This window comes from Sorex fumeus, unplaced genomic scaffold, assembly GCF_029834395.1.
Source record: "Sorex fumeus unplaced genomic scaffold, SorFum_2.1 ptg000043l, whole genome shotgun sequence".
Classification (NCBI taxonomy): domain Eukaryota; kingdom Metazoa; phylum Chordata; class Mammalia; order Eulipotyphla; family Soricidae; genus Sorex; species Sorex fumeus.
The window spans coordinates 3,408,840-3,434,973 of NW_026606100.1; the positions used below are offsets into that span (position 1 = coordinate 3,408,840).

At 60.6% G+C, this 26,134-nt stretch overlaps 1 protein-coding gene across 1 annotated transcript; it reads left to right on the forward strand.

Annotated features, from left to right (window-relative positions):
* The first annotated feature begins 3,940 nt into the window (after nucleotides 1-3,940).
* GGT1 (gamma-glutamyltransferase 1) lies at nucleotides 3,941-25,717 on the forward strand. Its single transcript, XM_056120735.1, has 17 exons — nucleotides 3,941-3,985; nucleotides 11,340-11,387; nucleotides 11,581-11,640; nucleotides 12,949-13,079; nucleotides 13,309-13,429; nucleotides 13,821-13,985; nucleotides 15,884-16,014; nucleotides 16,153-16,239; nucleotides 17,652-17,844; nucleotides 18,114-18,271; nucleotides 19,578-19,724; nucleotides 20,046-20,182; nucleotides 24,270-24,457; nucleotides 24,635-24,762; nucleotides 24,852-24,964; nucleotides 25,057-25,170; nucleotides 25,462-25,717. The coding sequence occupies exons 6-17, from the start codon at nucleotides 13,825-13,827 to the stop codon at nucleotides 25,606-25,608; spliced, it is 1,704 nt and encodes a 567-aa protein (XP_055976710.1). The 5' UTR covers nucleotides 3,941-3,985; nucleotides 11,340-11,387; nucleotides 11,581-11,640; nucleotides 12,949-13,079; nucleotides 13,309-13,429; nucleotides 13,821-13,824; the 3' UTR covers nucleotides 25,609-25,717.
* Nucleotides 25,718-26,134: the final 417 nt, after the last annotated feature.

Consider the following 26,134-nt stretch of genomic DNA (forward strand, 5'->3'; position numbering starts at 1 on the left):
GGTAACTGATTGATTCGCTGACACCCATAGTCCTGCATTGACAAATATTTACTGCCCCTCCCTAACCGGCAGGAGTCAGGCGACTCTGCAGATTAGTGGCCTGAGGAATCCGGTTAACCTTTAACCCCAGCTTTGGCAGCAGCCCTCACCTCTGAGCACCTGCTGTTGTTGGGTACACCTCTGGGCCGCCCTGAGTCCTGTCCACCCCACTGTGTGTGCTGAGGTCAGGGGGTGCTTCAGCAGGAGGCTGCACCTCCAGCCACCCCCGAGCCCCCCAGCCCTGTCCCCCTCAACTATGGTGGGGACATTAGGGGGTGAGCTCCAGCCCCCCACAGCAGGAGGGGCTGAGCCCAGACTCAGATAGCGTGAGGGGGTCATGGAAAATCAGCACCGTCAGACGCCTTCCTGCCCAGGATGGTTTCCTGGGGCAAGGCGCTGGAGTTCTGTGCGCCCCTGGCATGGACCCCTGGGGCCGGCCAGAGGACAGCTAAGTTTCCTGTCTCCTGGTCCACCTGCTGACCCCAGCCCCGCAGTGCCTGCCTGGGCAGTCCCACTGCGTCTGTTCCTGGGCCCGTCCCATCCCGGCCCCCCTTCTTCCCAGACCGGGCGGCTCCCCTTCCCCCTGCTGGCACGAGCTTCGTCCTGGGGCCACCTTGGCACCACAGGTTTCCTCCCTGGCGGGCGCTGGACTGCCCAGCCTGCCTTCTCCCGAGGCCAAGGCTGTCTCTGACTGACGTGGTAGTGAAGGGGCCCAAGAAGGGGCCAGGGACTTAAGTAGCAGCCCAGCGCCCCAGGGACCGCTCAGGCCCTGGGGCAGAGCCGGCATCCTGGTAAGACCTTCCTCTCCCCCTCTTCATGCGCAGAGCTGCAGCCAGGGCTGGGCTCGCTCCTGGAACCTGACCAGAGCCTTCCGAAGGCTGAGCCAGGACTGGACATTGCCCCCTGGAACGTGAGAGGGTGGGGTGGGGTGGGGAGTCCCAGAGGCAGGGAGCAAGCTGGAGGATGAGGGAGGGAGGGAAGGCTGAGCCTGGGTGCCGGGAGGAGGAGGAGAGGAGGAGGAGGAGGAGGAGGAGGAGGAGGAGGAGGAGGAGGAGGAGGAGGAGGAGGAGGAGGAGGAGGAGGAGAAGGAGGAGGAGGAGGAGGAGGAGGAGGACGACAGCTGAGGGCTGGGGTGGGGGGATGCTCAGGGCTCTGAGCCCTGAGAAAGGCTGGATCCCTCACCCACATCCCCACTCCGTGCCCCTGGCTGGCCGAGCGATTCCTGGAGGACATTTTTCCAGGAAAGGAGGGAGGTGGCGGGCGTCTGTGCCCAGATCCCCAGATGGGCCTCTCCGCCCTCGCCCTCGGTGGGGGTTGCCTAGTTTGAGTTGGCGCTTGATGTCTTTTTCTGGTCGAAGCTGGTTTGGGCGGGCGCCCCCCAGAGACAGAGCTAATCTCTCAGCAGTGGGGGCTTCATCCCCCTTAATGGCCTCAATATATTTTAAGCTAAAAACTCCCCCCCCCCCACACACACCTCCCCCGGAGTTGCCCTGAACTGTGCTGGGTTTGTTTTCTTTTGGGGGGTGGGGTGGGGACTGAGTGGCTGGGGTCTGTACAGAGCTGTGTTTATGGAGACCCCTGGGGCACCAAAGCTGTGATAGTGTCTGTCAAGTCCCACGGTTCCTGGGAAGGTTCATGGCCTGTCCCAGGTCTCTCAGTGAAGTCCTGGCACCGCTGGGTAGCCAGTGCGAGGGAGGATGCAGGGAGTCGGGAAATTCAGACCCTCCTGGGAGACAGGATCACAAAATGTCCACCATCGTTCAGGACTCGAAGCGTCTGCCTTCCTTGCACGTTGCTGACCCTGGTCTAGTCCCAGCACTGCCTTTGATCCTCTGAGCCACTCCCATCCCCAGGAGTGATCCCTGAGCACTGAGCCAGGAGTAGCCCCTGAGGCCCACCAGGTGTGGCCCAAAGACCAAAAGGATAAAGAAAAAGATTCCATCTTCCGGCTTCCGAGCCCTCAGCCACCCGCGTGGTGACCTGATTGGAGTGAGGAGGGACCGGGTCCCGAGGAGCCAGCAGGCGAGGCGCAGGGCTGCCTCGGGAGGGAAGGGAACCTGTCCCGTCCCTGGGCCTCTGCCCTGCCCACCAGCGAAGTGCGGACGGAGGACAGCTGGCCCGGGGCTGATGGAACCTCGGCAAGTAGCCTGGTGGCTGAGGCCCATGACAGCTGCCATGCGGATGGTTCCAGAGCCCTGCGGGAGGAGGGGAGCCTGTGGGCAGCGCGGGAGCTGCATCTCCCCACCGGGGCCCAGGACAGTCTAAGGGGGACACGGGTGAAAACTGTGTGTGGGGGGGCACAGCAAGAGACTAGAGGGCCAACCACAGGGAACCAGAGAAAGAGAACAAGGTCGGCAAAAGTTGAGAAAGCTGTCTAGAGAGAGCCCCGACCTGTCTCAGGCAGGAGCCAGCCTGCAGCAGGCAGTGGAAGAAGGTTTCTGGGGGAGGATGGGCAGAGGGGACGCCTGGGACCTGCATCCAGGTCCCTGGATCTGGCACTCGGAGGTTATGTAAACAGTCAAAGTAGGTGGCCGGTCTTGTTTGTTTGTGCTCAGGGGGACGGGGCAGGGGACGCACAACTGGCAGTGCCCAGAGATGGGAGCCGAGTGGTGCCAGAGATAGAATGGAGAGATCCCAGGGCTGGGGCCATAGCACAGCGGGTAGGGCATTTGCCTTACACGCGGCCAACCCGGGTTCGAGTCCCAGCATCCCATATGATCTCCTGAGCACTACCAGGAGTCATTCCTGACTGCAGAGCCAGCAGTAACCCCCGTGCATCACCGGGTGTGACCTAAAAAGCAAAAAATAAAAATAAAATAAAATAAATGAAAAAAAAAAAAAGAATGGGGCGCTCCTGCAGCCAAGCACGCACTCCAGCTCTTTGAGTCCTCTCCCAAGTCCTCTCCCTGCCACTGTCCCCCACCCCCTAAAAATCCTTCTTTACATCTGCCTAGCTTTGGGGGGCTGCCAATGGTCCCTCCTGAGGCTGTATTGATCTTATCTCCGGCTCTTCCAGATGCTTCTTCTTGCCACGTCTTCTGAGTGTCTCTTCATAAGTCCTTTTTGGGGGGCACCACAGCGGGTGGTGCTCAGTGGCTATTCCCAGCTTGAGAGTTGTTTCTAGAGGTGCGAGGGGCCCCACGTGGTACCAGGCATCCAAAGCAGGCCTTCTCCACGCGAAGCGCACGCCCACAGAGCTCTCTCTAGCCCCTCACCCGGGCTTCATAGAATGATGCCCTATTGGACTTAGGGTCACCATAAAGCAATGTCGTCTTTTCTCACTAATTTCTTACTAATTTCTTCCAATGTTGTCTTTTCTTACTTATACCCACAAAGACACGATTTTCATGCAAGGACTCATTCAGAGTTCCCAGGTGGGTATGAGTTTTTAAGGGGAGGTGGGCAGTGGATTCTTCTATTCATCACAGTAGCGTGTTTCAATCTCCTTATCTGTGAAAGGGGGAAGTGAGAGAGATGTCCCCCTAGCAAAGGTGAGTCAACGCCAGCTCCTGCTAAAGACTTTCCCTGCAGGTAAGATGGTGCCCGTCCATCCAGAGATGCTTGCTAGGCATGGTGGAAACTCCCCATACCAAAGAGGGTACAAAACCAGATTACCCTCCCCTTCCCATACTCATTGGGATGGGGAGCTGCAACTGGGGGTCCTGTCCCCAGAAACTAGCAAGGTGAAAGTGGGTTTCCGCTGGAGAAGGCTCTGAGGCTGGGGTCTGGAAAGACTCACCGGCCAGCCCCAGGGAGGGAGCCTCGGGAGGAAGGGGGCGGGGCAAGGCAGGAATTTATCCAGAGGGCAAAGGGGGCCTTTGACGTGGTTTTTTTTTCCCCCAGAGGGGGAGGGACTGCTTGCATTTGCGTGCTGAGAGCTCTGAAGCTGCTCTAAGGAGCCAGTGGAGGGTCTGGGGACCGCGCTGAGGAGCTGCCCGAGTGAGAGGTGGGTGGTGTTGGCTGAGGTCGGTTGGAGGAGCGGGGTTGAGTAGGGGCCGACGGATGGGGCCCCGAGGAGGATGCAGGGGCGGCCACCCGGGCTACCCTTGGCTGCTGTGGCGGGTGAAGGTCTGGGGGATCGCTGCTGAGCTCAGATTGGGGTATGTGGACCTGAGGTGTCTGAAACGGCCGCCCGCCCGGGCGAGTTGCAGCGGGACTGGCCAGGAAGGGCTGAAAGAGGCGCCCGGCAGAGGAGGGAGGGACTCCTGGGCGCCCGGGGTGCAGCCGAGGGTGCACTCGGGAGCATGGGGCAGACAGACCGGGCCTCTCAACCCCCCGTTATGGAGATGGGGGGCTTGGCTGCGTGCCCCCCTCTCCAGGCGGTAGAGGTGTGTTGGGGAGCGCTGGGGTGGGGGCTGGGTCCTGCGGAGTCCGCCTTCCTCCCCCGCCCTCTGGAGCTCCCAGGCGCTGCAGGTAATGACGAGGTCATGGGATAAATGGCACCCCAACAGGATGTGGCAGCTGTGGTGTGTGTGTGTGTGTGTCTGTGTGTGTGTGTGTGTGTGTGTGTGTGTGTGTGTGTGTGTGTATGTAGGGCAAGGCCCCTTATAACCAGGATGGAGGCAAGGCAGGGTCCTGGCTCTGGGGTAGCAGCCCTCACTTGTGCAGGGTGCTCACTGTGTCATGACTGTGCTATTCATTTATTGCTTTGTCCTGCTTGATTTTTGATTTTCGGGTCATACCCTGCTGCACTCAGAGCTCTTTCTCTCTGGTGGCACTCAGGGGGGCCATATGTGGTGCTGAGGGAATGACTCCATCTCTGCCACATGTATGGCAAGCACCTTACCCACTGTGCTATCTCTCTGGTTCCTCAATGACCTTTTTTTGTGGCCACAAGTTTTGGGGGTCTACTCCTGGCTCTGGCCTTAGGGGTCATTCCCAGCAGTTTCTCAGGGCCTCTGCAGTGTCAGAGAATCAGAGCAAGGGTGGCCGTGCTCAGGGCAAGCACCTTAACCCCTGTGCTATCTCTCCAGCCCCTCTTAAAATGTATGTGGGTGTGGGCTACACCTGGCAGTACCCAGGAGCCACCAGGCTCCGTTGGTACTCAGAGGTAGCGGAGGATCCTGCAGAGTGGTCAGGGGTGGAAACCAGGGGATCTCGCACATGCAAGCCGTTCCCCTGGCCTCCATCACTGTTTGTTTGAGTTTGGACCACACCTATTGGTGCTCAGGGCTTACTCCCGGCTCTGCACTCAGGGATCACTCCTGGTGGTCTTGTGGAGAACATATGGGGTGGAAAGGAACAAACTAGGTTGGCCACATGCAAGGTGGTCTCCCTACCTGCTGCACTATCACTCTGGAACACCCCCCCCTCCCGCCTCCGCTCCCCAACAACCCTTTTAATCATGCTGCCCTCCAGAAAGAAAGTAAACTGCCGGAAGAGGAGGCCCCACCCCAAAGTGGCTGGGGTGAATTTGAACACAGGAACTCCTGACCATGCTGCCATCCTAAGTCCATCAAGTGCCAGACTGCCGTTGGACTTGCCCAGGTGTTAATAAGCTGGCATCTCTGCAGGCCCACGCACTGGCCGGGAGCCAGTCTCCCCCCCCCCCCCCCCCCCCCACCACATCAAAGAGATGCTGAGAATGCGAAAGCTGCCTGCAAACTGCAAAGGGTGCTGGGTGGGGGGAGCAGGATGGTGTGTGTGTGTGTGTGTGTGTGTGTGTGTGTGTGTGTGTGTGTGTGTGTGTGTGTCTGCCTGCCGCTGCCTATAATTGGTCAGAGCTCCCCTTTCCTCTGGCGCCGGGCACCAGCAGCCTCTTCACGGAGCTGGAGTCTTCCTTTTTGGTCTTCCATGTCATCTGCCTGGCTCTGAGGGACCGTGGCCAGGTAACCACCATAGGTTGGTCTCATACCTCAGCTCTGTGGCCTCAGACAGCAGGCAGGGATTGAGGCCCGGCTCACCTGAGCCAGGCTGACCTGCAGAAGGCTTTTTAGGAAGATACACAGGGCATTGGGACGAACTTGCCACGTGCCAGTGAAGGGAGTCCTTGTGGTTCCACAGGCTGTGAGGTCCCGTCCTGGAGCAGGTATGTGACATCTGGAGTGCTGGAGGATGGGAGTTCAGAGACAAAGCCTCTGAGGTGATCCAGGAGGCAGATGAGGAGGCCAGAGTGACCTCCCCTCCCGCCCATGCACATGGGAGGATCTCTAGCAACCTCATGGTCCTCTGAGCACCCGGGAATAGCTCCCAACACTGCTGGATGTGGCCCAGAAACAAAAGAAAAAAAGAAAAAGACGCGAGGATGTTTGGATAATTTGAAGTCACTTCGGTCAGTCGTTTTATCAAACGTCCCCTGGGTGCAGAGAGCACAGAATGTCCCGGGTGATGTCGGGGTCCCGCTCCCAGGATCCTCCCTGTGGGCCTGTCCCAGCGGGTGTGCTGGAAGGCTCAAGCGCTGCCCGCCCTGCTGGCGGGGCTCACGGCGGAGGCGGCGGCCGGCAGTGGTTGTGGATGTGGTGTGTCCCGGGCCAGGCCCACCCAGGCACCTTGACTGGGGCCCAGGCACAGCCACGCCAAGGCCTGACTGCAGGGCCGGGTGTGGCGCAGGTGGTTTGGACACATTCCCTGTGGCATAGGTCACTGTCCAACTGTCCCTCTGGCTGATTCTAGAAAGTCCCTTCCCTTTGTGGGTGGTAGTTTCCTGCCCCGGGAGCACTCTCCTGGTGTACCCAGGGCCCGTGACGCAGCCAAGACAGCCTGTCCCAACAAGAAGGGCCTTGCAGACCACTGCTGGTCATCGCTCTGCCGGCGGAGATGGCCGGGCGCCCAGCCACTCCCACCCACAGTGCGTCCAGCATCTCGCCCCTCCCATCTGGCACTGGCCCGGGAGCACTGCAGGTGGGTGGTGTCAGCCTGGCAGTGGTGATTAAGGGATGAAAGGTATCGGGATGATGGAGTGAGTGGTGAGTGCTCCCCCCACCCCCTCCACCTGCTTCTTGGCAGCCGGCAGGACGCCGACCCGACCCAGGAAAATGCAAGGAACAAGGACACAGAGTGCTGGACTCAGTGAGCCAGAGCCCCACCAGCACGCCCTTCTTCCCGGGGTCCCCCAGCCCTCCAAGCCTCCACCCAGGCTCCCACAGCCTGAGGGGTGGCCAGGGATCACCCACCAGGGTCTTAATGACTGAGCCAGGGTTAATGGGTTACCCAGACCAGTGACACATTCACCAGCCTCCCTAGACTCTCAAAGTCCAGAAACACTGACTTGGTCTTCAAGGTCTGGCCTCAGCCACTTCTCTTTCCTACCTTGACGCCTCGGAGTGCGGGGAGGTCCGGGGAGGTCAAGCCTCTCATTTCCCTCACACCACTCCTGGAGAGGCCGCCAGGGCCCGAGCACCATGCTCAGGGGCCCTCACCCCCACCCCCATGCCCCGGCCTCCACCTCGCTTGTCCTCCTCAGCTCCTGACCCCTTCCAGGCTACCCTTTGCCCTTCCCATCTCAGGGGTCCTGGGCCCTCCCTCCCCGCTCCTTAACTGATGGTGCTAGCCCATCTTCAGTTTGACTGGGGGCTTCGCATGCGGGGAAGGAGTGGAGCAGGATGAATGAATGAATGAATGAATGAATGTGTTTAAGCTGTTGAGGCGGGACTGTTCTACACGCAACAGGCCGTGAGTGGACCTCGAGTGGACCTCAGTCTTCGGATCAAGGGGCGTGGGAGGCTTGCTCCTGCCAGCCCTGTGAGGGCCCCTCGTCTCCTTCCATGGCCTGAGTGTGGCGGGGGCGGGGGGGTGTGCTAGTGATCCCCCACCTCACTGTCTGGTGTCCTCTTTTCAGTCTGTACAAGACCCCAGGAAGTTGGCAGTGGGGGGAGGGGATTTGAGGAAAAGCTCCCCCAAGTCACTCCCCTCCACAGGACCCTGGAGTGGCTGCCCCTGGACGCCCACCGGCAGCCCTGAGGCAGAGTGATGGGGCAGTGAGTTTGAGGGGTCCCTTCTGCCCTGGTGGCGGGGAGAACTGTATTCCGAGCACTGCTGAGCCCTCGGCTGCTTTGTATCCTTCTGACTCCCACTGGTGTGGGCCCCCACACTGACCCATCCATGGAGGGGGGCACGGGAGGGGGGCGCTCACCTCCCCTGGGACTGTTGTTCCGATCTGCCCCTCCCTGGAACCTCACTTTCTTGAGCCTCCCGGAGTCTCTCAGAGCTCAGGCCCCTCTGTCAGGGCTTGGGGCCCTCCTGGGCTCCGAGAACCCAGCAGCTGTCCTGGGTCCCACAGCGCCAGGAGCAGCACCTAGGGCCGGCCCTCTTCCCACCTGCTAAGGTTCCTGTGCCTTTAAAGCCTCCCCCAAGCTCAGGCCAGCAGGAGAGGGAGGGGAGGAGCCCTGGGTCACAGTTGGACTCAGCTCAGTGCTGGAGAGCTGCAGAAGGTTCCGCGCACACGGGAACCAGGTGAGCCAGGAGGGCATCTGGCCGTGCCCCAGTGCTGGCTGACCCCGGACTCCATCCACCCTCTCTGGACAGCACAGGTAGGAGCCGCCTAGGAGCGGAGGCTGGGCTCCAGCCTGGCCGCTGTTGGTTGTACTCTGGAGGAGTTTCTCGTCCTTTCTCTGGGCCTCAGTCTACTTGCCCCTGCAATGGGGCTGAGCTGAAGAGGGTGGGACCCGCATGGACGGGCCCCGAGGCGGGTCCCACAGGGGTTAGCGCTTTAGGATCTGGACTGAGGCTCCCGTTTCTTGTCTGGAAAGTGGGTTCATCTGTCCAGAGAAATGGATGGGATCTGGTAAGCTGTTTAGCTTTCTGACTCATTCTGCTGTAGATGAGGGGTGGAAAGAGGAAAGAGGGCCAGGTGGAATCTCCTGACTTTTCTCCAGAAACGGCCAGAGAGGACTTTTGGGAATTAAGAAGGAGGCATGCAGCAAGGAGAAACTGAGGCCCAGGGGGATCTGGTAAACTTAGGTGGGGGTGTGGGGAGACTGGTGTGTGTGTGGGTGGGGTGTTAGCGCTGGATGGAGCGGGAACTGTGCTTGGGTCAAGACGGCATGTCCTGGGCCATGCCTGGCCCTTCCTGGGCTCTGGGGGTGACTGGGTGCGGGTGGGGCCTGGGTCCCTGTGCAAGGAGCCGCTTCGCACAACCCAAGGGGGCGCCCGCCACCTTGCGGTCATTGAGAGCATGTAGTCGTGTCCTCAGGCTTCTGGGGAGTTGAGCTTCTTTGATTCTCAGCTACACTTTGGTTCCCGGGTCACCGGGCTGCACAGAGCAGAGATCCCGGCTCTGGGTGGCTGTGCTGGGGGTGTTGGTGCCTGTCCCAAGGAGTGGTCGGGCCCCTGGCAGCCTGAGCTGTTTCTCATACCCCGGGGGATGACTCCTCACTGTGGACTGCAGGAGTGGGCTGAGTGAGCGGCCTGGGCTCACCTTTGGGTCTACCACATACCCCCGGGTCCCCGCTGAACTGTGCCAAGTGGCTTTCACCTAAGCTTCAGCTTCCTGTCTCTGACAGGTTGGCATCTTGTCCCGGGCTTACTCCTGTGCTTCTGGGGTCAGAATGACACTGTCACTGGGCCCCGCTGAAGGACTAACACCAACTCCAGGCTGGTGGCTTATCTTCTTCCTCAGGGTCCTCCTCAGCTGCCGCTGGGAACCCACTACTTTCAGTACGCGCCGTGCATGTGTGTATGTGTGTGTGTGTGTGTGTGCCCATATGCATGCATGTGTATATATGCCTGTGCGCGTGTGTGTAGGCTTGTGTTCGTTTATGCATGTGTGCCTGTGCAAGCATGCATGTCCATATAGACATGCGTGTACATGTGCATGCAGGTGTGTGCATGTGTGCTTGCATGTGTGTGTGAATATATGTTGGGAAGAGGTGGTGCTGATGATAAGTGTGCACGGTCCTGGGAATGGGGGTGGGGGTGGGGTGGCTCACACTCTTTAGTGTCTGGCACAGAAAGCAGCTCTGGGGTCTAGAGGAGACCCTTAGCCCCGACCCTGCAGCTTTCCTGGGCTGAGAAGGCTTTCCCAGCACTACACCCCCTTGGGCTCCTCACGGAGGGATGCAGGACTGATGGGGACAAAATGTGATGGGCTTGGGGGGAGAGGAAGGCCTCCGTTGCCGGGACGTGATGCCTCTGTTGAGATGGCCTTGGTGGCTGCACTTCCTGGCTACCCAGAGGCTTATCTGTGCCCACGGCAGGCAGCCCTCCTCCAACTTGACCCAGCCGCGGATTTTCCACGAGGGTCATCTGCGGCATCCAGACAATCCTCTGCCTACCCAGACGCTCTTCTTCCTTATCCCCCGCCACCACCAATGTTGTGTCTTCTGCCCACTTCCCAGAAGGCTGAGTGCCCATGCAAGGCCGCTCCTCCCTGCAGCCCCTTCCTGCGGATGGCCTGTAAAGTGGCCACCCAAGTGCCCTGACATTGCTGGCTGGTGTCCGGTCCTGGACCCTCGATCCCAGACTCTGGCCCCGTCTGTTCCTGCCCAGGGGAAGAGCTCCCCCCTCACTAGCCCCCCACATCCTGGCTGCATTGAGGGTTTCATGGGAGTACACTGAGACTGCGCTAGGGCTGTGGAGACAAGATAGGATGCATGATCCCATGACGGGCAGCAAAATGGGGTCGCTTCCAGGCCATCTATCCGAGCGTTCAAACTCTGGGGCGGGTGTGGATTCGGTGTTACACATGTGGTCTGTGGGGCTTCACGGGCAGCCTGGGCCAGTGGCTGAGGCAGATGAGTCAGGGAGAAGAAGACTTTGTCCTTGGAAGAAGAAGTCCAAGTGGGCATGAGGAGCAAAGCCCAGGGTCCCCGGGGCCAAGCCCGCAGATGCTCCTGACGGAACTTCCTTGGAATGTGAGTCGGGTCCGTGCAGGTCAGAGCTGGCGGGGCCGGCACTGCCAGGCTGTGCCATCTTGGACTGGCTCTGACCCCTCTGGACTTTCGTCCCCAGGCTGTGGAGGCCCCAGGAACTGACACTCGCTCCTGAAGAGGTGGTGCAAACTGGTTGGGAAGCCGGGCCCTGGGCTCTGCTTCTGGGAGGTGGCCGCTCGGCTGCAGGTCCTGGTGTTGGCAGCAAACCCTGCTCCCTGGCCTCGGGAACCAACTCTGGGACATTCTGTCCAGGCCCTAGTTCGGACATCGGAATAGGAACAGGATGAGCCAGGAGGTGGTCACACTGCAGGACGCTTGCCTCTGGGAGGAACTGTGTCCAGGAGCACCCCCGCACCCCAGCCCAGGGCTCACAGCCCCTCCCTCCTCATCCCTGCTCAGGGCCCTGCCTGGTGGCAGGCGGGTGACCCCACAGCCCCCGTCAGGCTGCCTCCTGCCCACCACCCTCCTCAGACTCCTGTTCTCTCTCCACAGGGATGCCAGACGCACCCCCGTGTGGCCTCAGCCCCCGTCTGTGATTAGGTAAGCGTGAACCCCCTCCATCTCTGCCGCCTCTGCCCCTCCACAGAGGTGATCATCCTTCAGCGCCTCCCTGGGGACTTGTGCGGGGGCCATGGGTGGCTCTGGGAGTCGGGGTGGGGGCGGGGTCCCCCCGTGCTAGGACAGACTTTCCCAGACAAACACATCTGCCTCTTCCTCCCTGGCTGCTCCCCAGCCTTGACCTGTCCTCCGAGGAGCACCGGCTCTCCCGTGTCCTTGCTGCCTGGAGCCCCAGGTAAGCCCCCAGGGGCCTCAGGGGTGGGCATGGGGTGGGGGCCGCCTGCTGAGCCGACCCACTCTCTCCCCTCCCGATGCTGATTTGGGTGCGAGCCAGGCCTCTGGGCTTGGACAGGGAGCAAGTCCCTGAGAACGAGGGGCCGGAAGTCCAGTGCCCCGGCAGGGGGTCTTCCGCTGTGAAGGGGGACAGGGAGGCGTCTCTCAGCTGCGGGGAGGAGCCCCAGTGTGGCCCTGGACTCCCCAGACTCCCAGAGCTGCCCCTCAGGAGCCGACCGGAGATGGGGGACAGAGATGGGAGAGGCCCTTGGGGCTCAGGGTCTGGGGGGCGAGAGGAGGGGGCCAGGAAAGCCTCTGATTTGGCCCCAGGTATAAGCAGAGGAGCCTCAGGTTCCCCTCATGGCCCCCTGACCCTGGGCGGGGGATGGGACCTCCTTGCCGGCAGGGTGGGGGGGAGCTGTGCCCGCTAGGGAAGGGGTCAGGGCCTCCTGCCCCTGTCCTGTCCTGCCCTGCCCGGGGTTATGGGAAACTTCTGTGTCCAGAACACACCCCACCCCCACCCCCCATGTGGCTGGCCCAGATTCTGAGACCCTAGGAACCTCTCAACACAGCTGTCCCCTTCTGATACCCTTAACCCTGACTTGGCCTCCAGATAGTCCTGGGGCTGTGGGGACCAGTAGAGGGTGGAGGGACAGGGTTGAGGGCATGGCCTGTCCCTGAGATCCAGGTCATTGGCCATTAGGAGAGAGCCCTCTGGCTCCTTCCACGTGTGTGTGTATGTGTGTGTGTGTGTGTGAGAGAGAGAGAGAGAGAAAGAGGGAGGATGGGGGGGAGGGAGGGAGAGAGGGAGGAAAAGAGGGAGGGAGGGAGGGAGAGAGATATCAGAGAAGGAACCCAGGACACGGGCAAGCCTCACATTTCATAAAACAATGTGCTGAACTACTGGGCAGGCGCCGGCTTCTCTCTGCTTTCTGAACTCTAAGGCACGGGCAGTGCCTCGGAGGGAGAGTCGGGAAGGCCATGTGGAAGTCCAGGCCCTAGACCTGGGCCAGCACAGGTGGGGAGGAGGCGCTGGCCAGGAGCTTGGGAGGATTAGTTCCTTGAGGTTATCTGTGCTCCCACAAGGGTGGGGCTCTGCCCTGAGCCATCAGTGGGCACAGGTGTGGCCCTGGAGTTTGGATCCTCCCAAGAGGGGCCAGTCACACCTGCAGAGTCCTTTGCCAGCGCTGCTCACCGGAAGCTCCTGCCCTTGGCAGCCTGCGGGAGGCATGAACCCCCCCCCACACACACTCCCATTCTGTCCCCACAGAGACCCCAGAGATCCCTGCCTGGAAGGGAGAGACAGCCGTGAGCCCCACGCAGCTCTCGTGAGCCTCCCCACAGCTGGCACTGTCACTGCCGCTCAACAGCCATTGGGGACGCGCCCACAGTCCCGGGCAGGTGAGTAGCATGTCCAGAGGAGAGAGAAAGGAGTATCCGCCCCATCCCCCAGCTCAGGTGTGAGGCGTCACGGTTTGGCCTGGTGCCACGCTGCCTGCGCCCCCGTCTGACACTGCCCAGAGCCCTCTGTGCCAGGCTGAGGGGCACTGGTTAGCTTCTTCTCGGAAGGCAGGGGAACCCCACAGAGCTCTCTGGAGAGGCCTGCGCCAGTGACTCCCTCAGTTTTCAGGAGTTTCTGGAGTGGACGGCGTGGCTGCAGGCTCCTGCGAGGGTGAGAGGGTTCTGCTATCCGCCCTGTGTCCCGTGGTGTCTCCCAGCTGAGGCTCCCAGCTGCGTTCCTCCAACAGAAGGTAGGTCAGCGCAGGGGCAGGCCGGGGACAGGAGCTGAGCCCACACTTTAGGACAGAGCCAGGCTGCGGGACGAGGCGGGGAACACGGTGAATCAGGACCCCTAGACTCTCCACACATCTCCCCGTGTTGGAAGGCTTGGACCTAGAATGAGATGCACGGCCACTCCCTCTTGGACACAGTGATCTTCCTGGGCTGGGGGCCCGAGGATGAGGAGGGAGAGGGGCCCAGAAGTTTCTGGTAGAGGGAAGGGCCTGGTCAAGGGGCTGGACAATCCCGGACGGCTCAGGAAATGCTGCTGAGGGCACCGATGCAGGGCTGGGCCCTCACAGGAAGTGCCCAGTCTAGGTCAGTGGCAGTGCCCTGAGCTGCTCCCCTCTCCCGGTGCCACAGAGCCATGAAGAAAAGGTACCTGGTGCTGGCCCTGCTGGCCGTGGCCCTGGTGCTCCTCATCGTGGGCCTCTCCCTCTGGCTGTCCAAGGCGCCGCCAGAAGAGAGCCACGTGTACCCCAAGGCGGCTGTGGCTGCCGATGCCAAGCGCTGCTCAGAGATTGGGAGGTGAGTGGAGATGCCCAGCGGGAGCTAGGGAACAGCACTGGGAAGGGGCCCGGAAAGGGCTTCCCTAGACCAGGTGTCCTTCCAAGGGACACACTCAGCAGCCTCACGTTGGGGATGCTTATTCCGAGAGCCGGGTGCAGTCTCGCAGTGGCCCTGTGTCTCAGTTCGAAGGGTGTCTGTCTCTTTGGCAGCTGGTGTGGGGGAGGGGTGGGCACTGTTACAACCTGCTCGTCTGTCTCACATGGGATTAAATTAATGAATTTACTTATTCTGGGTGCTTTGGGCCACACCCACCAGTGCTCAGGTCTTACTCTGGGCTCCGTACTCAGGAGACCGTGAAGGATAGTGCCAGGGACTGGGCTGGGGTCAGTCCTGTGAAAGGCAAGCACCCGCCCCACCCCTCTGCTGCCTCTCTGACTCCTCACTCACTTTTTTTTTCTTTTTTGGGTCACACCTGTGTTGACTCTGCCCTCAGGAATTACTCCTGGCGGTGCTCAGGGGACCATATGGGATGCTGGGAATCGAACCCGGGTCGGCTGCGTGCAAGGCAAACGCCCTACCCGCTGTGCTATCGCTCCAGCTCCTCCTCTCTCACATTTTATCAAACAGTAAAGTCCATTCTCCCTGAAGAGACCTGACTAGAGTCGCTCAGAGAGCTCAACAGGCTGGAGCTATGCTGTGCACGCAGGAGGTCTAGGTTCGATCCCCAGCACCGCTTGGTCCCGCTGGCCACCAACAAGTTGGCCCCTGAGCACAAAGCCAGAAGCAGTCCCTGAGCACCACAAGGCAAGCCCCCAAAGAAACAAGTACGAAGGCATTGGTAGCACCAATAGAAAGCTGTTGTCGAGGGCCAGATACAGAGGTTATGTTGCTGGTGTTTGCAAGACCTCTTAACTCTGCTAGGAGTGATCCCTGAGAGCAGAGCCAGGAGTAAGCCCTGAGCACAGTTGGGTGTTACCCAAAAAACGGAAAGAAAAAGAAGGAAGGAAGGAAGGAAGGAAGGAAGGAAGGAAGAGAAAGAAAGAAAGAAAGAAAGAAAGAAAGAAAGAAAGAAAGAAAGAAAGTTGGAACTGGACATGTGGTTTGTGGCTGAGTGGTAAAGCACACGCTTGCATGCATAAGGAACGAATAAAGAAAGAGAAGGAAAAAAGGAATAAAGAAAGAGGAAGGAAGGAAGGAAGGAAGGCAGGCAGGAAGGAAGGAAGAGAGGGAGGGAGGGAGGAGGGAGGGAGGGAGAAAATAACAATTTATAATTTTTTACTGGGAGATACCTAGCGGTGCTCAGGGGCTACTCCACAGCTAACTGCTCAGTTTCTCTGGCCCTGCCCTGGGGACGATGAGGTGCTGGGGATTGAAACCCAGGGCTCCTGCATGCAAAGAATGTGCTGATTCTTGAGATGTCACTCTAGTCCTTAATTTTCCCTTTCGATGTCATGGAAGTTCTTTTTTTTTTTTTTGTCATGGAAGTTCTGTCCATCTGCTTCCTTGAAGAAGAGGAAGCTGTGTTTTAGAATTGTGCTAAAAAACAAACACACGCAGGTACACATGGGCACACAGACACACACATACACATATGCACATACACACACACACACACACACACACACACACCTGCCTTGTGACCAAAGCAACAGCACATCAGGTAGAGTACTTGCTTTCACGGGGCACCAGGGTTTGATCCCCGGCACTCCGTATGGTCCCCTGGGCACCACCAGGAGTAATTCCTGAGCACAGAGCCAGGAGTAACCCCTTCGCGTCACTGGGTGTGACCCAAAACCAAAAATGAAAAACAAAACAGAACCCTGACCTCCCCCTTTGGACTGGTGGCCAGGCCTGGGTGGTGTTGGGGGCCGGGTGACAGAGCCTGCAGGCTCTCACCCCCTGCCCCCTGTGGACAGGGACATTCTGAAGGAGGGAGGCTCGGCGGTGGACGCGGCCATCGCGGCCCTGCTGTGCATGGGGCTCATGAACATCCACAGCATGGGCATCGGGGGCGGCCTGTTCCTCACCATCTACAACAGCACCACCCGTGAGTGCGCGGGGCCGGGCGGGGCCACAGAAGGGGCTGTGGGGGGGACGGGGGAGAGGGGTGTTCTGGGGCGGGAGGGGGCGGGGGGGAGGAGGCGCAGGGGGCGCTGTGACCCCCGTCGGCTGCTCCTCCCGGCAGGGACAGCTGAGGTCATCAATGCCCGCGAGGTGGCCCCTGAGCAGGCCTCTGAGACCATGTTCAACAGCTCGTCCATGGCCAGAGAAGGTGAGGCGGGGCGGGCGTGGGCGTGGGTGTGGGCGTGGGCCGGGAGGGTCTGCCCCACCTGGGCCTCTGTTATTTCTGCTATCACCAGGGCAGCCGGTGTGGGTGAGGGGTCGGTGCTGCTACGACCTGCTTGGCTGTCTCACATTTTAATTAAATTAATTAACTTGTTTATTTTGGGTGTTTGGGCCACACCCAGTGGTGCTCAGGGCTTGCTCCTGGCTCTGCACTCAGGGAATCCTCCTGAAGGGGCTCGGGGGACCATGTGGGATGTCAGGGATTGAACCCAGGTCGGTCGCGTGCAAGGCAACTGCTTTACCCCTGTACCATGTCTCAGACGCCAAGATGATGATGATGATGATGGCAAGAGCTTGACATACCAGGGTGTGTCATACTGCTCCTTTCTGTTCCTCGAACCTGATCCTCCCTGGATACTTGGAGTGCTGTGGTCTGCAGGGATTAAACAGCCCGTTCTAAACAGACATCCTCAAGCTGTTTACTAGTGTATTTGAGAGGATGAGAGTGGCTCATCGGTGGGGATGACAGTACACGAGAGCCTCCTTCTTCTTTTTCTTTTTCTTTTTTCTTTTCTTTTTTTTTTTTGTGAGGTGCTGGGAATCAAACCCAGATCCTCCACACACCAAGGACACCCACCACCCACCTCTGTGGGCAGCTGAGCCAGTGGCCACCAGGGGGAGCTGCTCCTGCTTCAAAAAATAGCGGGAGAGAGCCTCCAACCCCCCCCCCCCCCCAGCTCTGACCCCCAGGGGCAGGCAGGCTCCGCCCCTTCAGTGGGGACCCTCTGTGGGGACCCTCTGTGAGCCACCCCTCTGGAGACCTTTCTAACAGTCTTTGAGTATTTGCACTCATTGGGGGAACCACAAGCTTAAAGAGATACAATGATGAGGGGTGGGCGACCCTGGGAGCTTCCCACCTCCTGGAGGTTTGGAGTTCCTTTGTTGAACTAGGTAGGACTTTGGGGCTACTTTTTTTTTTCTTTTTGCATTACACCTGGCGATGCACAGAGGTTACTCCTGGCTCTGCACTCAGGAATTATCCCTGGCGGTGCTGGGGGACCATATGGGATGCTGGGAATCGAACCCGGGTCAGCTGCGTGCAAGGCAAACGCCCTACCTGCTGTGCTATCGCTCCAGCCCAGGGGGCTACCTCTTTTTGAGGTGCGTCTTTGATGCTAGAGGGGAAAGTGGTGAGCAGAGGAGGCTGAGAGGGGACGTCTCGGTGTCCATGGCAGTGGGGTTGTGGGGGGGTTGGGGGGGCTGAGGCCCAGAGGGCTTGGAGGCTGGGCCTATGCAGGGGTGGGACAGTGGCCCCACACCTAACCTTAGCCCCTCATGGCCCCCACTGGCCTCTGTTCCGGGACTCCCTCCTGAGCCACCGAGTGTCCTCTCTCACAGGGGGCCTGTCTGTGGCGGTTCCCGGCGAGATCCGGGGCTATGAGCTGGCGCACCAGCGGCATGGGCGGCTGCCCTGGGCCCGCCTCTTCCAGCCCAGCATCCAGATGGCCCGCGAGGGCTTCCCCGTGGGCAAGTCTCTGGCAACGGCACTGGAGAAGGCGAAGGCCACCATCGAGGGGCGCCCAGCGCTGTGGTAGGTCTGCCCTGAAGCCACCCGGACACAGGCCCCTGCTGTCGTTCTGGGGGGTGGGGACACATGCCTTGCCTGCCTCCTGGGGTCTTGGCCCACAGAAACTGGAGGAAGCAAAGGGTGGAACCAGGGTGAGCCTCGGGTGACAGGGCCAGCTAGCTGGGGGTCACTGTCCTCTGCTCCCTGTGCTGGGGGGTGCAGGGTATGGGCTAGTTGAGCCCAGTGCCCTGCCTACCGACAGCACCTCCCACCCCACCCCACCCCTGCTGCAGTGAGGTCTTCTGCCGAGACGGGAAGGTCCTCCGGGAGGGGGACAGATTGACCCTGCTGAAATTAGCCGAGACGTATGAGACGGTGGCCAGGGAGGGCGCTCAGGCCTTCTACCGCGGGAGCCTCACGGACCAGATTGTCAAAGACATCCGCGAAGCAGGTGAGCCTCCGCCCAGCCCCCCTCCCCCCCCCCCCCCCCCCCCCCCCCCGTGTCTGTCTGCGGCGGGAGAGAGACTCGGGTGTGACAGCAACCACAGATGCGCTTCCTGGGTACAGGAGAGAAAGACACTGGGATGGGCGGGGGGTGGGGGGGTGGGGGGGTGGTTCCTGCAGGCGTAGATGGGAACTTGGGGTTATGGACGCACTGATGTGCAGATCTGTGCAGGCTTCCTGTTTGATTTTGGTTTTGCTTGGGGGCTGCACCCAGCGGTGCTCGGGCCTGACTCCTGGCTCTGTGCTCAGGGCTCACAACCTGTCAGGGTTGCAGGGGCCAGACGGGGCACTGAGGGTCAGACCCAACTCGGCCGCTGGCGAGGAAAGTGCCCTCCCGGCTGTTCTATAGCTCCGGCCCCATGTGCAGACTTTCTGGAGGGGTCTATACTTCTCTGAAAGATGGGGTTGGAGTTGGTGGGCAGAAAGAGGAGGGTCCCTGGGGCTGGAGCGATAGCACAGCGGGTGGGGCGTTTGCCTTGCACGCGGCTGACCCAGGTTGGATTCCCAGCATCCATATGGTCCCCAAGCACCGCCAGGAGTAACCCCTGAGCATCGCTGGGTGTGACCCAAAAAGGAAAAAAAAAAAAACCAGAAAGAGGAAGGTCCCTGCCGGTAGAGGGAGCAGTGCAGGGCCCTGAGAGAAGGGGGAGGACGTGCTTGGGAGGGTCACAGGGTCCATCAGGTGGGCTTGGCAAGAGAGGGCCGGAGGGGCCCTCTGCCCGCAGGGCTGCGGTCAGGGCTCCACGGGCAGGTTCTGACAGAATGGAGTTTAGGAGCTTGGCTGCGGTGTTCTTCATGTTATTATTTCTGTCTGTGTGTCACGGAAGAGGGAGATTAACTTGTTGCCCTTCACCACCGATGCCGGAAATTAGTCTGTAAATACCTCAGCCGTCTGGAACCCTTTCCCCGGAGAGTTCAGCGCCTCTCACCGCCCACCCATTAGTCATGGGAGAAGGAGCTGCCACTCCCCACAGAGAGATGCCCCCCGGGCCCCCCAAGGGAGAGAAGGCGGCAGAGCAAGCTGGCTGAGGGGGCTGGCTGTGGGCTGGCCATGGGGATGCGGCGCTGTCAGGGAGGACACAGGGAGCATAGGTTGAAGGGAGAAGGGCTGGAGCAGGTTCCCGAACTGACGGTCCTCACACCCTCTTGGGATGCAGCCTGCCCTCTCCCTGGGCCACCGGCCTGGTGTCCACTGCTCACCCGCACCTGTGTCCACCGCCCTCCCCCGACACTGAGCAGCTGTCCCCTTACAGGGGGAATTGTCACTCTCAACGACCTGAACAAGTACCGTGCCGAGGTCCAGGCTCCGGTGAGCATCAGCCTCGGGGACTCCAAGCTCTACGCGCCCAGTGCCCCTCTCAGTGGCCCCGTACTGACCCTCATCCTCAACATCCTCAAAGGTGAGCTGTCCCCGCCTGCCCGCAGGAGGCACTGTGGCGTGGGGACCACCGGTGGCAGCAGCCAGGGTGCGAGGCGGCCGGGAGGGACGGGGTGTGATGCTGTGGCCCAGGGCTGAGGGGGACCTGGGCAGTCGGAGGGGTGACCGCGCTCTCGTCTGGGTGTGTGGGACCCAGATCCGTGGCTCGGTTGGCTGCGAGTTTTTCCCTGCTGACGAGCCGAGTGGCTCCAGGAGAGGTGAGCCCTCCCCAGGGTGCCCAGATATTCGAACTGAGCCGGGAACCCCCAAAGGCACCAGGTTCTCTCCCCACCTGCCTCCCCAGGGTACAACTTCTCCCCGGAGAGCGTCAAGACAGCGGAACAGAAGAGCCTGACATACCACCGCATCGTCGAAGCCTTTCGCTTTGCCTATGCCAAGAGGACCCTGCTGGCAGACCCCAAGTTTGTGGATGTCACTAAGGTGAGGGACAGGGGTTGGTATGAGATGAGGAGGAAGGCCCAGGGAGTGCCAGCTGGGGCTCTATGGGGTTTTCTAAGCCTCGGGCACTAACAAAATGTTTTATTAACCCATTCTCACCGCCAACCTGACTCATCGTTCTACTATTGTGCCGGCAGGGATAGGGGACCCCGGGTCCAGTCTCTGCCCCACAGTTAAGTGTGCTGGGAGCCAGGGTGTACAAGAACTCACTACCACATGGTCCCCTCCCTTCTCAGGGCCTTTGTGGAGGCTGTGCCCTTGGCCTGGAAGGTTCTAGAATGATCAGTGCTGAGGTGAGGAGTGTGAGATGAGGAGATGAGGTGAAGAGGCTGAGATGAGGAGGTGAGGTGAGGAGGTGAGGTGAGGAGGTGAGATGAGGAGGTGAGATGAGGAGGTCAGGTGAGGAGTGATGTGAAGAGGTGAGGAGGTGAGGTGAGGAGATGAGGTGAGGAGGTGAGATGAGGAGGTGAGGTGAGGAGTGATGTGAAGAGGTGAGGAGGTGAGGCGAGGAGATGAGGTGAGGAGGTGAGATGAGGAGGTGAGGTGAGGAGTGATGTGAAGAGGTGAGGAGGTGAGGCGAGGAGGTGAGGTGAGGAGGTGAGATGAGGAGATGAGGTGAGGAGGTGAGGTGAGGAGATGAGATGAGGTGAGGAGGTGAGATGAGGAGGTGAGGTGAGGAATGATGTGAGGAGGTGAGGAGGTAAGGCAAGGAGATGAGGTGAGGAGGTGAGGTGAGGAGATGAGGTGAGGAGGTGAGGTGAGGAGGTGAGGTGAGGAGTGATGTGAAGAGGTGAGGAGGTGAGGCAAGGAGATGAGGTGAGGAGGTGAGGCGAGGAGGTGAGGTGAGGAGGTGAGATGAGGAGATGAGGTGAGGAGGTGAGGTGAGGAGGTGAGATGAGGAGGTGAGATGAGGAGGTCAGGTGAGGAGTGATGTGAAGAGGTGAGGAGGTGAGGCGAGGAGATGAGGTGAGGAGGTGAGGTGAGGAGGTGAGGTGAGGAGGTGAGATGAGGAGATGAGGTGAGGAGGTGAGGTGAGGAGATGAGGTGAGGTGAGGAGGTGAGATGAGGAGGTGAGGTGAGGAATGATGTGAGGAGGTGAGGAGGTGAGGCAAGGAGATGAGGTGAGGAGGTGAGGTGAGGAGATGAGGTGAGGAGGTGAGGTGAGGAGGTGAGGTGAGGTGAGGAGGTGAGGTGAGGAGGGTGAGATGAGGAGGTAAGATGAGGAGATGAGGTGAGGAGGTGAGAAGAGGAGGTAAGATGAGATGAGGTGAGAAGGTGAGGTGAAGAGGGTGAGATGAGGAGGTAAGATGAGGAGGTAAGGTGAGGAGATGAGGTGAGGAGTGTGCAGCACCCCAGCAGTCAGGAGTGAACAAAGGAAAGGGTGGAAATCCCATTCCAGCCTCCCCCAGCTGAGCGCTGGTCGCAACCCACTCATGCTCTCACCTCCCAGACCCACTCACCCCTCTGCCTGGCCCAGGCTGCGGTCCCACCAAGGCCCCAGCATGTCCCCGCTTGCTGGCCTGCCCTCCCTCTGCCAGCCTGATAGCCCGTCTGACTGGCCCCACCCCAGGGGACCCAGACAGCTCGGCAGTCCCTCTGCTCCTGGGCTCTCGTTTCCGGTAACCGTTACCCCATCAGCCACTGCAGCCAGCCGCCTGCTAGCCCATGTCCCTGAGGGACGGAACCTCTGCCTCCTCCTGGCTCAGGTGCCCAGAGCCCTGCCCGAAGCTCTGTCCCCCGCATTGTCTTTGTCTTCCGGGATGCGGAATGAGGCAGGTGTCCGCGTCTCTAGACCCTGGAGCCGCTGTCCCAAGTCTCTGCCCACCACCCGTCTACCTCCCCAGCCTCCATCCCCGAGTCAGCTTGGCCTGCTCTGGTTCTCTCTGCAGGCCTCATCTGCCTGGGCTTGCCCCACTTTGCTGCCAGGCGTCTGGGAGCAGCCTCAATTTCCCCACTGGCTCCTCTCAGCAGCTTCACACATTTGACCGCCTTTCCTTCCTCTGCTCCACGTTCATCCTTCTCTTCACTGGCCCAATCCTTTGTTCTGCCCACAGACCTCACTCAGGATCGTCTCTCCTAGGATGGGAGTCTCTCCCCCACACACAGGGAGGCCACAGAACTGGAGAGATCGGGGTGGGCGTCTCCCCTGGGACATCGCGCCTCAGCCACTGCGCCATCTCTCCAGTCTCCTCTCGAGTAGCTCCTCTTGGCTCTTGTTCCTTTTCCAGCCACAGGCAGTTGCCCCTAGATTTGACCTGTTTCCTCAGGAACAGAATTCAGGGGAGAGATCAGTCAGTCCCTGGGGTATTGCTGGAACCTTCTGGAACAGTGATCTCCAAACTTTCAGTCTACAGATCAGGGTCCCGTAGGGGTGAAGAGGTATAAAACTAGCAGCATACCCCCTTGCTTATGTTTTTGTTTGTTTTGGGGGGGCCACACGTGGCAGTGCTCAGTGCTCAATCCTGGCTTTGTTCTCAGGGGTGATCCCCGGCTGTGCTCAGGGACCAAATTGCGCCCGGGTTGGCCGTGTGCGAGGCAAATTCTCCACCTGCTGCTCTAGCTCTCGGCTCTGAGGATCCATGTGCAGGCCAAGTGCTGGTCCGCAGGTGTCAAAGGCTGAAGGACACAGTTCCAGAGGCATCTTCTGCTCAGTGCCCTGAAGCTGCCCCCGCTGGCCTCTTTCTTTTCTCTCCTCTCTGTCTTCCCTCCCTCCCCTGAGCCCCTGCCCACACTCAGGACCCCAAGTAGCCTCCAAGCCGACGGCCCCTTCTTCATTTCTCCTTTTCATCTTATCTGTGGGCACTTACCGGAAACAGGTATGTGTCCACCAGAGACAGCCTCTTCATTGTCCAGTGGGCACCTGTCCAACCTCAAGCTCCCACTCACCCCACCCCACATTTGCCTCCCACTCTGGCTGAAGGCTTTGGGCTGGCCGCCCCTTCCCGTTCTCTCTCCCGTTGTCTCACATCATACGCCTCAGATGGGTTCTGTGTATCCCCCACAGGGCCACCAGAGGGACCCCGTGAGTACCCCCATGGGGCGCTCACTCTCCCCGCTGCTTCCGAAGCCTGAGTCGCTCAGAGCAAAAGCCACACACTCGGGCTCATGAGGTCTAGAGTGGCACTTCTCAGCGGGGGTCCAGGACAGCCCAAGGCAGCCACCGGTGGAGCGGGGAGCCCCCAGCACAAGACTAGGGACCAATCCATAGGACAGGGGCACAGGAAGGAAACAGTCAGAAGGGGCCACTGTCCGTGCAAGGTTCCTAGGGGCTGGAGAGATAGTGCAGTGTTAAGGTGCTTGCTTTGCACGAGGCTCTCCCAGGTTCGATCCCTGGCACCCCATATGGTCCCTTGAGCCCCCCAGGAGTGATCGTGAGCCAGAGCCAGGAGTAAGCCCTGAGCACTGCCAGGCGTGGTCCCAATCCTGCTTCCCGGTACATCCTACTCTAGAGGTCTGCCTGCTTCTTTTTTTTTTTTTTTCGGTCATACCTGGTGATGCCCGGGCTCTGTGCTCAGAGAGAACAGGCAGGACCCTGAGGACCACATGGGGTGTTGGGGACCAGACCCAGTCGCTCGAGAGCAAGGCCAGAGCCTTCCCACTGTGCTATCTTTCTGGCCTCCGCACCCTCAATCTTACTCCTGAAATCCTCTCTCTGTCGCTTGAGGATGCTGCCTCAGGCCCTTTGCACTTAGGGTTCAGACACTCCCAGAGCGCGCCTCCTCTGAGAAGCCTTCCTGACCCCTCCTCGCCAGCCCAGCATCCTCTCCATCCCCACCCGGCGGGCCCTGTCCAGCCTGTCTACCTTGGCCTCAAGGGCAGAGACCTGCGTGTCTGGCCCCTGCTTTTGCCCCAGTGCTGGACACGCAGTACCAGCTCCGAGGAGGAACGAATGAGTGTGACGAGGATGGGGACGTGGGCGGCCCCCCGCAGAGGCCGGAGAAAGGGGCCCGACGACCTCCATGAGGTTCCAGGCACCAGAGGGTTGTGGTCAGAACCATGACTGCTCGCACAAGCCTGTGCCCCCTCCCCGCCCCTCCACCCCCTCAGGCCAGCTCTGGGGTCTCGGCAGGTGATCCGCAACATGACCTCCGAGTTCTTCGCTGACCAACTCCGGGCCCGCATCTCTGACACCAGCACACACCCGAGTGAATACTACGAGCCTGCCTTCTACACGCCAGACGATGGCGGCACTGCCCACCTGTCCGTGGTCTCCGAGGACGGCAGCGCCGTGTCTGCCACCAGCACCATCAACCTCCAGTACGGGCTGGGGGTGGCGGGGCAGGCCAGGGGGCTCCACCCACCCACCCCTCATAGGGCCAGAGCTGAGGATACCCCCCCCCCTTGGTGGGACCCTCCCCATTGGAAGGCAGGGCTGAGGCTGGAAGGGGCAGGACGGGGGCAGGCGGGCACGACGGTCTGACCCAACCCCTGCAGGTTTGGCTCCAAGGTGCGATCCCGGATCAGCGGGATCCTGTTCAATGATGAGATGGACGACTTCAGCTCCCCCAACATCACCAACAACTTCGGGGTGCCCCCCTCAAAGATCAACTTCATCCAGCCAGGTGTGGTTCTGGGGGCTCAAGAGGAGAGGGGGCGGCGGTGTCCTGGGCAGACAGCTGACCGGCCTCTGTCCCTGTCCGCCTCGTCACAGGGAAGCAGCCGCTCTCGTCCATGTGCCCGGCTATCATCGTGGGGCCGGATGGCCGCGTCCGCATGGTGGTGGGCGCCTCTGGGGGCACGCACATCACCACAGCCACTGCGCAGGTATGGCCAGCCCAACACGCCCACCTGCCCCTGCCCGCCCCTCCCTGGCCCTGGCCTGGGGCCTCTCTGACCACCCCCCCCGCGCCCCCCAGGCCATCATCAACAATCTGTGGTTTGGCTACGACGTGAAGCGGGCAGTGGAGGAGCCCCGGGTGCACAACCAGCTCTACCCCAACGTCACGACAGTGGAGAAAGACATTGACCCGGTGGGAAACTGAGTCAGGGCCACGGGGCCCCTTGGGGTGTGGAAACCTAGACCTCCCAACGTGGCACAGGGTGGGCGGTGACTGGGGTCCTCTGCCTGGGCCATCTCGAGTCCCCCAGCAGTGGCGGCCAGGCCCCCTGCTCTGAACAAGGCCCCATGATGTCCCCCACCCCCCTCCGACGTGGTCTTCCTGGACACTGGTACTGGCTGCACCTGGGAAGCCACGATGAGGGTGGGGGGCAGTTCAGGGGGTGTCCTGCTGAGGCCCTCGTCGCTCCCTCCCACCCCGCAGGTCGTGGTCACAGGCCTGCACGCCCGGAATCACGTCACCAAGGACGCGTCCCCCTACGTCGGTGTGGTGCAGGCCATTGTCCACACAGCCGATGGCTGGGCAGCTGCCTCAGACTCCAGGAAAGGCGGGGAACCTGCGGGCTACTGAGCACTCCGACGGGCCAGGCCGGCTGGTAGCCCAGCAGTGGGACCTTGGAGGCCGTCCTTCCCCTTGGCAGGGCAGAGCAGTGCAATAAAAGGGGGTGCTCAGAGCAGCCTTGCCGGCTGGCCGCCCACTCACTCACTGGCCTCGGCATCCTGTGTAGGAGACGGAGCAAGCTGACCGGAAGAGGTGAACTGGGAGGTCTTCTCACCTCCAGAGCTACCAGGGCTTTTTGTGTGTGGGGGGGGGGATGTCAGCTTGTGGGCATGAGGCTCACAACGGTCCCCTCTGTCCCCGGGGCCTGTCTCTGGACAGAGAGTGGCCATTCCCACTGTTGGCCACTAGAGGGCACCACAGCCCTAGCATTGGCGTGGGGAACGTTGCCCAGAGGGAAATGCTGGCTTGTCCACCAACGCCAGGAAGCTGGGCACCCGCTTTGCCCAGCTCATGTCCAGGCTCATCCTGATGGATCCTGGCGAAGCTGAAGAATGTAGGATGGGCCTGAACAAGAGGCCGGACCTAAGCCTGCTGG